At 38.0% G+C, this 13,186-nt stretch overlaps 1 protein-coding gene across 1 annotated transcript in view; it reads left to right on the top strand.

Moving 5' to 3' along the window:
- Positions 1 to 13,186, top strand: part of LOC141847984 (protein PTST homolog 3, chloroplastic-like) — a 57,332-nt gene that overhangs the window by 6,943 nt on the left and 37,203 nt on the right. The window contains exons 5-6 of the mRNA XM_074736091.1: positions 7,104 to 7,223; positions 7,579 to 7,703. Coding sequence (XP_074592192.1) covers positions 7,104 to 7,223; positions 7,579 to 7,703 — 245 coding nt within the window. The remainder of the gene's footprint in view (positions 1 to 7,103; positions 7,224 to 7,578; positions 7,704 to 13,186) is intronic.

Here is a 13,186-nt window from a genome sequence, read left to right as displayed (position 1 = left end):
ATATATCTGTATGCTCCTGAATATCCTTTTAACATCTAATCGACCCTCACAAAAAAACTACGATTTTGGGCCCTCCACACATGTTGTGATTGTGCTGCAACAATAGTAAAGAATTCAACGAATAAAACGCAAGAGAATTGAAAAATCAGAGAGAGAGTGAGAGAGTGAGAGAGGAGAGAAGGTAAAGTTTAAAGTGGTTCGACGATGTGCCTACTCCACAAAACGACTAAGAAGACTCTAATTAAAATTCTCTATATATGTTTTAGGGTCACAATGATCCTATTTATAGAATCGAAGTAATACATGGTATTTGGGATAAAAAATACCAAGTAATAACAGGAATCCCACATTAGTCGGTGCCTCTAGTATTGGACATGGTCTGGCTGTGTCTAGGAACACGATCGTGTCGAAGCCACGCCGGAACATTCTGTTTTTTGCTTTTCCAAGAAATAAGGTTATCTCCGACAAATATACAAAAATCATAAGTAGATTTCTTATCAATAGGAGATCCTGCCCAATCTGCATCAGAATAGCCTACGACTTGAGTATGCCCTTTGTCTCTGTACAAAAGACCTTTTCCTGGAGCACCTCTAATATATCGGATAATGCGTGTCACAACATCCCAATGTTCCTTGCATGGAGAGTTGAGAAACTGACTTACTACACTTACTGCAAAAGAGATATCCGGATGAGTAACAGTAAGATAGCTTAATCTCCCTACTAATCGTCTATATCGTTCAGGATCTGGAAGAGGCTTCCCCTGATTTGGCATGAGCTTGACATTATGATCCATAGGTGTGTCAATTGTCTTTGAGTTTAACATGTCTGTTTCTTCTAGAATATCCATTGCATACTTCCTTTGGGATATGATAATCTCATCTTTGGACTGTGCTACCTCTATCCCCAAACTATATTTGAGTTTACCGAGATCTTTTGTCTGAAAATGTTTGAAAAGATACTGTTTCATCTGTGAAATCCCGAGATGATCACTACCTGTGATAACAATATCATCAACATAAACTACTAAGTAGATGCAACCAGTAAATGAGTGACGATAAAAACAGAATGGCCAGCCTTACTCCGAGTCATGCCAAACTGTTGAATTACAGTACTAAATCTACCGAACCATGCTCTGGGAGATTGCTTGAGGTTATATAAAGATTTCCGCAGGCGACATACAAGACCAGAAGACTCCCCTGAGCAACAAAACACGGAGGTTGCTTCATGTAGACTTCCTCGAGCAGGTCACCATGTAAGAAAACATTTTTGATGTCCAACTGATAAAGAGGCCAATGTCGAATTGCAGCAATGGACAAGAATAAACGCATAGAGGACAGTTTGACAACAGGAGAAAAAGTGTCTCCATAATCCAATCCGAAGGTCTTGAGTATATCCTTTAGCAACGAGGCGAGCCTTAAGCCGGTCAACTTTTCCGTCTGGACCAACCTTCACTGTATATATCCATCGACAATCGACAATTGACTTGTCACGACCCGGAGGTGTCGTTCCCGCCTTCGGGAGGTACCTCACTCGGTGACGAGATAGTAAAGGAACCATTTACAATAACAAAGATATATCATAAAAGAACCATCCATAGTTTTATTAGATAAACTAAAATGAGACTGAGTTCGTACAACCATTTATTAAATCTAGGGACAACCACTTGTACTCATAAAGAAAAAGAAACTGACATAACCCATCAACAAAAGTAAAACAAACCGAACGCAGTACGTCAAAGTCTCTGAGCAACTCTAACACAAACTGGACCAGGATAGTATTAGATCTGTGCCTGCAAATCTGGAAGCCAAATAATGTAGATAGTTAGCCAAAGGCTAAGTGGGTAATCAGAAAGGATGTGCATGAATGTAATCTTAATTAAGAAGCAAAGGAATTAGAGTGGATCATAAATTCATATTGTCACTTTCAATTCTTGTACAGTTCTCAATTGGTACATAGTATAATATATATATATATATATATATATATATATATATATACCTCTATTCATCATTCTCTTCATTTATTATCATATGAAAATCAGGTTGATTACTATTATTTATCATCACCAATAATCTCAATATGCTCAAATATTATGAACAGTATCAATTGTTATATCATTAATTAAAAAGTGTATAACAGGAGCCGATATCATCAAAGTGTAGTAGTAACTCATGTATATGTAGGCTAACAACCTCCTCAGAATATACTGTCGCATACGTTATCTAACGGACGGGCTTTCTCTCTAGCCCTCACCGGTGGAAGACAAGGTAAACACTGACCGTGGCCTCTGCTCTACCACAATAATATGTGATCGGTCAGTGCTCTGGACCGAGGGCTACATCACGCCACCACTCCTCAGGTGTACGGTCCAGTACTCTGGTAAAACTCTGGTATAAAGCTAGGCTCTTAATTAACACCTTTTAATATTTAGTATTTTCGCTTATCTCATTTCTTGTTATATCTTTTTCATCAATTATCATCGGTATTACAGTCTCAGTAAGTAATTTCATCATTTGGTCTAAACGACCAACTCGAATCAAATTACATGTTGTTCATTCAGTTAGGTATCATAATCAAATTTCCAGGTAAAGATAAGTATCAACAGGTAAAAGCTAAGTATCAACAGAAGTGAAATATTGCAGTAAGAACTAAAATAGATTAAGCAATGTTAATGACAGGTGTCAACAGACAGAGTAAGTCAGAGTGAATATTAAGATTTTAAAAACACCCTTTCCCATTTTAATTACCTCCAGATGAATCCCATGTGTGAACAGAAAGTAAATCCATTATTTTTACCCTTTTATGATTTAATTATTTTAACCCTGTTTCAGTATTTTAATTATCACTTTAATCCCCTTTTTAAAAATAGGTGTATAAATATACATGATCAATTTTAATCTAGTTATTCATGCACAAAGATATATACGAGTCAAAGGATAGAAAGTACCCACTTTCGTATTGACCAAGCTCCGAGTGTTAGCAGATCAGCGTGCTCCACTCGAACCAGTATCTACACATAATACAAATAATTCAAATACTCAAAATACTATCCCATACGATTAATAATACAAAAGTTCTAGACATCGTTTACAACTCGAAGTCAACTAGTCATTATTGATCCTGCTTCCTCGTCTATCTAGCGAAACTAGATGCCCACTTCATTCGGCTTATTTTACTAGAAAAAGATAATCTATAAATTTAACAATCTTAATAATCTACAGGTTGAGCATTAAACATTCCTTAATTCAAAAGCCCTGAACTTCAGCAGATGCCATTTAACATCTATGTAGAGAAATGCCTTCTGTATACATAAGGCTTTATCCTTTGACAACTAACTCAAATAACCTAGTGGCCACCCTTTTCATCACCGTTATTCACTTTTGTTGCCTTTGTACTCTTTAATAAAATCGGGACAGCAACCTAGTAGGATGCTAGGATTTCAATTGCAAAGGCAACATAAACAAAATAAAGATGCACTGATAACCTCAGCCTCATTCTCAAAGTTACTAGAAGAAAAGACAGAGACAGGATAAACAGAAAGAGATCAAGAAACCTAGCAGCGAAATCGCAGGCGCGGCAGCAGCGTTCGGCGATCACGGCGAAAGGCGGCAACGTCCCAGCGTCGGCAGCGGCGTTGGCGGCGCGGTGGAGGCGTCGCAACAACGGCGTCGCAGGGAAAGAAATCGGCGGCAAGATCCAAGGGAGGGAGGTTGCTGCTTGGCGACGAGAAGAAGAAGTGGGCGGTGGTATAGCGAGGCAACGTAGGTGTGGGAGACGGCGGCTGCGGTTAGGGAAGAAACAGTAGAGGAGAAGGGGCGGCGTGGGAGAGATTTTTGGCTAGGGTTTTCACTCGACCCCTTTAAATCACATCCGCGATTTATCCACCGAGGAAAACGGAGCAGAGGTTGCGAGACGTGTTCAGCGATTTTATTTTTTTTATTTTATTTTATGAATTCTAACATGACTTTCCTGGCGGTAGAAGAACGAGGTCCCAAGTCCCACTGCTCTATAAGACACATTTCATCGAGCATAGCTTGTTTCCATCCTGGATGGGCAAAGGCATCACCTACAGTTTTTGGAAGAGAAACAGACGACAAGGAGGAAAGACAAGCAAAATAGGAAGGAGAAATACGATGATAACTCAATGAAACATAATGAGGAGAAGGATTATGAGTGGAACACACACCTTTCCGAAGTGCAATGGAAATATCAGACTCAGGAGATGGGACCGGAGGACGAGGTGAAAGACTTGATTCCAAAGATGTGTCCATGGCAGTGTCAGTGGTGGTCGGCGGTAAAGCAGGACGAGGACGACGCTGATAAACCTGCAATGGAGGAGATGTCTCCGGAGATGACAGAGACTCTTCCGGAGGATAAAAGATAGTCATTGGTGCAGGCGTAGAAGGAGAAAACTCAGACGGAGATCCATTAGGCCCAAAAAATGGAACCGAATCAAAGAACGTGACATCAGCAGAGATGAAGTACCGACGGAGAGTAGGGGAATAACACTTGTACCCTTTCTGAGACCGTGGGTACCCAAGGAAGACACACTTATGAGACCAGGGAGAGAGTTTGTCAATGCCAGGATCGAGAGCATGAGCAAAACATATAGAACCAAAGACCCTAGGTGGTAAAGGATGAAGAGACTGATGAGGATAAAGAACATGATGAGGTATTTGACCTTGTAGAGTGGAGGAAGGCATGCGATTGATGAGATAACACGCAGTAAGTACAGCGTCACCCCAAAACTGAAGAGGAACATGAGAATGGAGAAGAAGAGTCCGGGTGGTCTCAAGAAGATGGCGATTCTTGCGTTCAGCAACTCCATTCTGTTGAGGGGTATGAGGACAAGACGTCCGATGCAACACACCATGAGACGCCAAGAAGGTCTGAAATGGAGTAGATAGATACTCACGTGCATTATCACTCTGTAAGGTTCGAAGAGAAATACCAAATTGAGTTTTAATTTCATAGAAAAAAGATTGAAAAAGAGAAAACAACTCCGAACGATCCTTCATCAGATATAACCAAGTGCAACGGGAAAAATCGTCTATAAAGGTAACAAAGTATCGTGACCCCAATGTAGAAGAAACACGACTAGGACCCCAAACATCGGAATGAACCAAAGCAAAAGGTGACGTAGCCCGACTCACAGTGCGAGGAGAAAAAGAACTACGAACATGCTTTCCTAATTGACATGATTCACAAGATAAAGAATCTAAGTGAGAAAGACCAGGATGTAATTGTTTCAACTTATCAAGACCTGGATGTCCCAACTGAGCATGAATAAGAAGGGGAGATGCTGCCGCCGAACCAACAAGAGAGGACTGTTGAAGCCGATATAGGCCATGAGACTCATATCCGAAGCCAATCATCCTCCCCGTACTCCGGTCTTGTAAGGAAACAGAAGATTTAGTAAACGAGATGACACAATCAAGAGACCGAGTAAGCTGACTAATTGATAATAAATTAAAGGGAGCACCGGGAACATAAAGAACATTATGAATAGAAAGAGACGGAGAAGGATGAACAATACCGACACCCTGGGACTGAATTTGAGAACCATTTGCCATGGTGACAAAGGGTAAATAACCAGAAGTAGAGAGAGAAGAAAAAAGTGATCTATTACCAGTGATATGATCGGTAGCCCCGGAATCAAGAACCCAAGAACTTGAAGAGCGAGATATGCCAGCAAAGGAATTACCAGTGAGTGCAACGGCAACAGGGAAATCAGAGACCTTTCGATCCTCATACCATTTCAGAAAGTCGTTATAGGAAGGCGGTGGGGTCGGATTTGGGGGCAACAGTGAAGTGGAAGAAGCTGAAGGAGCAACAGAACTCTGAACGATCTGCGTAGCACAGGAAGGTCGACCATGTAGACTCCAACATTTATCAATCATGTGTCCTGGTCGGTGACAATGATCACACCAAGGGCGTCCTTTGCCACCCTTACGAGGTGGAAGTCTGTTATTGTTTCGAGAGACCAAAGTTGATGAGTAGGGAAGCGTACCGAAGGCCTGTTTTGCCATCCAAAGCATTCATGCGCTGCTCGCTCTCTTTTGTATTTGCTCTTGGCGGCACTGTGGTTGTTGAGCGTCTTGCGGCCCAATGTCGAAGCGGCGGATAGAGGTGCCGCCTGAAGGATCACCTCTGTTGATTCGAAATTGACGGCCGGAAGTATTGAGCCGAGAGGAGAAGAAGTCGCCGGCGGAAGAGGGATCGCGAGAGAAGAAGTCGCGATCCGATCGATAAAGACGGCGAACAGAAACGCACGCGAGGAAAACGCGTGGCGAATAGAGAGAGAAGGAAGAGGATTGGTTCGGGCGGATAACCCTAAACCTAACCTTGCTCTGATACCATGTAAAATAATATGGAATCTTACTTTATTACAAGATATAAGCCCCTATTTATACATGAATATAGGGACCTATTCTAAGAGAATTATTCTATAAAGAAAAATAGAATATTTATCCCTAACAGAATATTTATCCTTAACAGAATATTTATCCCTAAATATTCTAACATCGAAGGTTGAACTGGGCTGTACCTTGTGGAATTTGTTGCATATAAGCTGTCCATTTGCTTTCGATGAGTGGCATAAACGTTGCATGACCCACATGTTGAAGAACTTGAAAGGGCGTGGGATACAGTTGCCACCATATAATATTGATATTTAAAGAATATTGAAACTATATTAGTTCGACACGATACGATACCAAAACCGTCTCGTTTTAGTTGGGGATGAAACGTTGAACGGGTCGAAATTTTAAATCATGAATGAGATAACTACAAACAGAATTAACTCAATGAAGTAGTTAAGCTAATAAAACAAGTGTCACTCCCCAAGCCTAATGATTGAGGAAAGGCCTCAATCATTATTTTTTTGAAATAACTGCACCATAACAAATCAATAAAATAATAAGAAAGATAATTACTCAACATAATAAGTAGTATATGATATTGGATCTGCCCAAACTTGCTTAGTTTTTCTCCAGAGAGTGTATATGCTTTGTTTTGAGTATGACAAATGGCACATCCAAACTGAATTGAAACACACACTTTAATCTATAGAAGGTATACTGATAATAATTTCTTTTCCCCAGCTTGCATTAGTTAATCTGCGAGCTCGTGTGAAAACTGAGCTTGGTGATATACAACGTACGATAGCTGACAAAGATGCAGAACTTCGTGTTGCCAAGGAATACTTAAATGGCCTAAAAGAGGTATTTGCATGCTGTTTGATTATGTATCCTTGTCGCATGCCCATTTTTTTTCTTGCAGATTTAACTTAAATATATCGTGGAAATGATTAACTTGTCATACTTTTGCACTGCATGTTATATGGTCTTTTAAACATATAAAAGGTTCCAACATTAGCCAGATAAGATCATGTAATTGCTCATTCATCTTACTTCTAACAGATTACGCTGATGAAGGGAAAATCTAACTCCAAAACTTTTAACTACCAAATGTTGCTATAGAGGACTATCCAATATCTATGCTAAAATTGTTACTATATTCACTATTTTCTTACAAATTTTATACGGAGTGGTAGCAAATCATGATTTTGTTGAATAGGTACATATTAACTATACGACAAATGGTCAAGTAGTAGAAGTTGCTGGTAGCTTCAATGGTTGGCAGCATAAGATCAGGATGGATTTGCATCATTCATCTGAATGCATAGATTCACCTGCTTCCAGGTTTGTAGTGAATTGTTATTCAATTTACTTGTATTCATGCTGATGGTTGATCTGTTTTAAGCCCTTGATCTTGGACATCTTATCACTTTAGATTTGTTTATTGTCGCTGGAGTATATTTTGCAGAAATCATGATCAATAGCTTTTGATTTACCATTTTGGCTATTAGGAACTAAAGTGCCATATCATATTACCTTTGCTTTGTTGTCTCTCTTTAGATTTCCATCGAGAATCTGTAGGCCATATGAAGATTCATTGTTAGTATTGTTGATTGATTTATCTTTGTATTATCACCCCGAACAATATTAGTGACTTGATTTTAATTCAATATCCATCAGGGAAGCTCTCATCTTATTGTGTTAGAAATCTTGTCGATCCTTTCATTGACTATTTTTCTTTGATACATAATGGTGTAGCTATAGTCACCTGACTCGATAATTTAATTCCTATGTTTTTATAAAGTCCTTCTCAATGGTACACATGTTGGGGGGTTATTGTGGCACTGCTATTTGACGTCATTATATTTATTGCAAACTTCCAGTTCTACTCTATTATCTGAAAGGTTAAGTGTCTTCTATTTGATGAATTCTTCCTCTCCAATAGCGTGCAATGGGCTAATAAGCAAGATGTTTATAATTGGGATGATTACAAGAAAGACTTGATTATAATTGGGATGAAAACCCAATTGCTATGAGTGAGATGAAGGTCGAGAGAGTTTTACTTAGAATGGAAGCAACGATTAGTTGTCTATGGATGAAAGCAAAGGACATTGTGATGAGGCGTCTAAGGTCGCTGCTTTATTTATTAGATATTTTTAATCCTAACTCTTAATTTTTAATTAAGAACATAGTTTTAATTTTTGAAAACTAGAGGACCTTTTTACAAAATTTTCAATTAAACTCGTAGCCTTCCTGTCCTCCCTAGTACTTACTTCTTCCTTCTCTTTGTGATGTGGCAGCCATCACCCTTTGGGTCTTGATTAGTGCCCCTTTGCTGAGGAGATTTGTGTGACCAAACCTCTTCTAACCATCTCCATGGCTTGAAGAGTTGGCCCTCATCCTCCCTTGTTGATCACATTGTAGTTGCCACCCTCACTTCCGAGATTCAATAATAGTTGTCGTTATCTCTTCGTGTAGCTTTGCATTGCTCGTTAACTAGCCTTTGAGTGATCTCTGCCAATGAAATCTCTTGGAGAAGACAATTATTAGTTGTATATTATTTGTATATATTAGCTAATATATCTGTATATATTAGTTGTATATATCTGTATATATATTGGCTAATATAATTGTCAATTAACCTAATTTATAGTTTTCTAAGATAGATTCTGAAGATAGATTCCTAGCTTTGTATATAAATATACCTCACTCTTCAATAAGATGATATATATATTTTCATCTCAAATAATATGATATCAGAGCGATTTAGAGATTCAAAATTAGGGTTTCAAAATTATGATTTCATCTTCGCCGCTTCTCCCCATGTACATGCGCTCACAAAGCTGTTGCTAGGGATTGGGCTTAGGCCGTAGCAAATTCTTCATCGTCTCTAGCTGGACGTGCCTCCACCTTCTCAATCTTGCCCAGATCCGATTCAAGAAGCTAGCAGAGATCCCAATCACGTGAGATCTAATGAAGACACCTTACTATATTGTGGAGAGTGAAGTGACTTCGATCTCACACACTCAAGAAGGGTCCATTCCTCTCGCTCTCCCGTCGACGTCACTTTGGTTGCCACTATGACTTCCTCTTGTCCCTTTGTCGGATGGTAACATCTTGTGAGATTGCTATGGAGGCAAATTTGCAACAACACTAGTCTTCAAGTTGACCACAGACTCAGCTTCATCAACACCTTTTTCGCCTCCAGTCCTACTTTCCTCCTCGTTGAGCAGCCATAGTCACTACATCTTGATTGATTTCCCTCCTTTGGTATAAAGTCTTATAGTTAAAAATAAGTTTTCTATTGTGACGGATATAGTGTCTGGGATGTTTAAAATCATGGATCATAAATTAAATGGTTCGAACTATTTGGATTGGAGTAAGACTATTCGTCTTTATCTACGAAGTATTGATAAAGATGATCATTTAACTGATGATCCTCTTAAAGATGACTTGAAGCAGACATGACTTAGAGAGGATGTTCATTTGTTCCTTCGGATTCGGAATTGTATTAATAGTGAGGTAATTGGTTTGATCAATCACCATGAATTTGTTAAATAACTGATGAATTATTTAGAATTTTTGTACTCTGGAAAAGGGAATCTCTCCCACATGTATGAGGTTTGCAATACTTTTTACTATGTGGAAAAACAAGATCAGCCTATTATCAATTATTTTATGGCGTTCAAGAGAGTAGATGACTATCATGAGTTTCCTCGCTGATCTATTTTTTGACTTTGAGTCTGTTAAATCACAAGTTCTCTCTAGTTCTGAGGTCTCCTCTTTACAAAATGTATTTAGTCATGTTCTCCGTACAAAAAGTACTGCACCCGTTCCACTTAGTGGTGCTTTGGTAAGTCGTAATATTAAGTATGTACCTAAAAGATCAACTATTCACTGCGGAAACAGAGGAGGCTCACAAGACTTTGAAACTCGTACGTCAAATTCTGGTGGTATTATATATAACTATTCATGTTGATATAATCGTTAGGGTTGAGATAAACTTTCTATGGTTGATTGTAGATATGATTAGTTTGGTTGATAAAAATATTTTGAGCTAACCCTCTTGATTCAGAGAAACAATATCATCTCCTAATTGATGATTATGATTTAGGTTCCCTTTATATTCCACATTATCATGCTTTGATATTTATATTTCATGTTAAAGTTCGTGGCATATGTATAAGTTTCCTCTTACATGTTAAAGTTTGTGGCACTGTAGTAACGTATCTTGGATGTGCCTAGTGAGTTCTTCCATGATTAGTGTAAAAATAAAGACATATCGTTGATCCTTGATGTAACATTATCATTATATCTTCATACATATCTTTAATTAGTTCAATATACGTTATGCTAACATCTTTCCTTATAAGAATTCTCCATATAATTTTTCTTGGGACTTTATTATAAATTTTTTCTAGGTTGATGAATATCATATATAAATCTTGCTTCTGTTCTTGATATTTTTCAATTAGTTGCTCGAGAAGATGTATAACTTCTATTGCCGACCTTCCAAGTATAAATCTAAATTGATTTCTATCACCGTGGTCTCCTTAGTCTTTTTTCTATTACTCTTTCCTAAAGTTTAAATCCACCAAAGTCGGTCCCAAGCCTGGTTGAAAAAGGGCGAGGATTGCGTGTTAAGTTGCTAGCCATCGTGGACTTTTAGGCAATGTTCAATGAATAGATCCATCAAACTATTATGATAATGATAAGATTTCCCTGTAAAGAACGCGTTGTAGGGTTTGAGTGTAACGTCTTGACAAGGACCGCTATATCTCCATGAAAAAAAAATTAAAGAGACCGCGGTGATCGAAAATCAATTTGGATTTATACTTGGAAGGTTGACAATAGAAACTATACATATCTTCTCAGGAAACTAATTGAAAAGTATAAATCTTGACAGAAAATATTAGAAGTGGAAGGTTTTAGATTTAGTAGAATAAAGACAGAATATATGAAATTTAATTTTAATAATATTAGACGTAATGAGACAATTGTTAAAATAGGAGATGACGAGTTGTCTGTAACGAAGAATTTTAAGTATTTATGATTATTTTTGCAAAAGGATAGAGGGATTGAGACAAGATGTCTTATATAAAATACAAGTAGGATAATTGAAATGGAGGAGATTGTCAGATGTTCGTTGTGATCAAAAAATACCTCAAAGACTAAAAGGAAAGTTTTACAAAACGACGGTTTGACCTGCTATGTTATATGAAGCTGAATGTTGGGCTATGGGTATAACACATAAGCAGAAGATGAGAGTTGTAGAGATGAGAATGTTAAGGTGAATATGTGAACATACAAGGATGGACAAGAAAAGAGATGAAAATATTAGAGAGAAAGTCGGAGTTGCACTTATTGAGGGAAAACTCCATAAGACACGTTTAAGATGATATGTACATGTATATAGATGCTCCAATTAGGCGATGTGAAACTATAGCAAATGTGCATATCAAATAAGGAAGAGGAAAATTAAAAAAAACTTGGTTAGTAACAATAAACAAGATAAAATTTATTTAAATATAAATGATAATATAGTAGGGGATAAAGTTCAATAGCGTAGAAGGATTTATATAGATGACCTCACTTACTGTGATAAACTTGGTTGTCGTTGTTATTCATATGGTTAGTGACATTGGTTAGTAGTTGACACAATGTTGTTCCATTTGTTTATTGCATACAATGCTAATATCATGTTGCATGAGTTGTGTGATGGTGGTAGGATTTGGAGATAAAGCAACATTGATGGAGGATTTATGGCATAATGGGAAGAGGGAGTACATGTGCCCTTGTCATTGGCTAAAGTGGTTTACCTATCTTTCAAGAAAGATTGACACAGGCGATCTCTTACGGACACTTTTTTACAATACCATCTCTTCTTGAGCACTGTCATCCAAGAACCAAAAGAAGTCAAATTCCCTTAATGTTCCCTTAATGGAGGAGGATCCTGTTTACCATTTATGGCAACCTAAAGATGTGGATTTAAAGCTTGAGATGATTATCCCCTTTAAAGAGGTATCCCTAGGTCATATGAAGGATCGTTGATTGAACCACACTGTCGTTTACCATTTATGCCGTGTTACATTGACGTAAGGAATCAAAATCAGTGGAAAACTAAAAATCCCATTGCTTATCATCGATTACAATGTTTGTTTCCTTAACCAATCTTTTGTTTACACATTGGTAACTTATTGAAAAACACATGTTTTAATGCTCTCCACAAAAGGTAAACACAATATTAGCTCCTCAAATGTCTTTTTTATGAGACATTCCTATGCAATATGTGTGAAATACTTTGATAGGGTTCATCGTGTGTTGACTTGCACCAGGAGATAATGTTGTGGGCAATGTGGCTAGTGCAAGTCAATTCACCACCAATAGTTCAAGCATTAGAAGGTTCTTTTATGACTCAGCTTTCCCTTGTGAATGTAATGACTTTGCATTCCCTTGCACCACTTTCTCCTCCAGCAATCCACCTATTGTCTTATCCCCTTGGAGTAGAGAATCTTTTGCGACACCTTAGAGAATGGTGCAAAATAAATAGTACTAATTATATTGGTTAGAGTTATGCACATTAATGGTCATTAGGATTGCTTGCTTGCCTTTCAATTCTTGTAGCTACACGTGTAGTTGGGATATGTTTTTGGTCGAATTTCCATCTGAGGACTCCCTTGTCAGTTTCTTACAACATTTATCATTGACTTTATGCAATCTTAGTGTTGCTTGTGAATCCTTGGGATCTAAAAGTGGAGGATGAGGCAAAAAACCTTGATTAGGCTACCAACTTTTAGTTCTAAAACCTAAGGTTCAAAATCTCGAAC

This window comes from Curcuma longa, chromosome 16 (assembly GCF_044706935.1).
Source record: "Curcuma longa cultivar G26 ecotype Majalengka, Jawa Barat chromosome 16, ITB_CL_G26_1.1, whole genome shotgun sequence".
Taxonomy (NCBI): domain Eukaryota; kingdom Viridiplantae; phylum Streptophyta; class Magnoliopsida; order Zingiberales; family Zingiberaceae; genus Curcuma; species Curcuma longa.
This window is presented reverse-complemented; position numbering and strand designations above follow the sequence as displayed.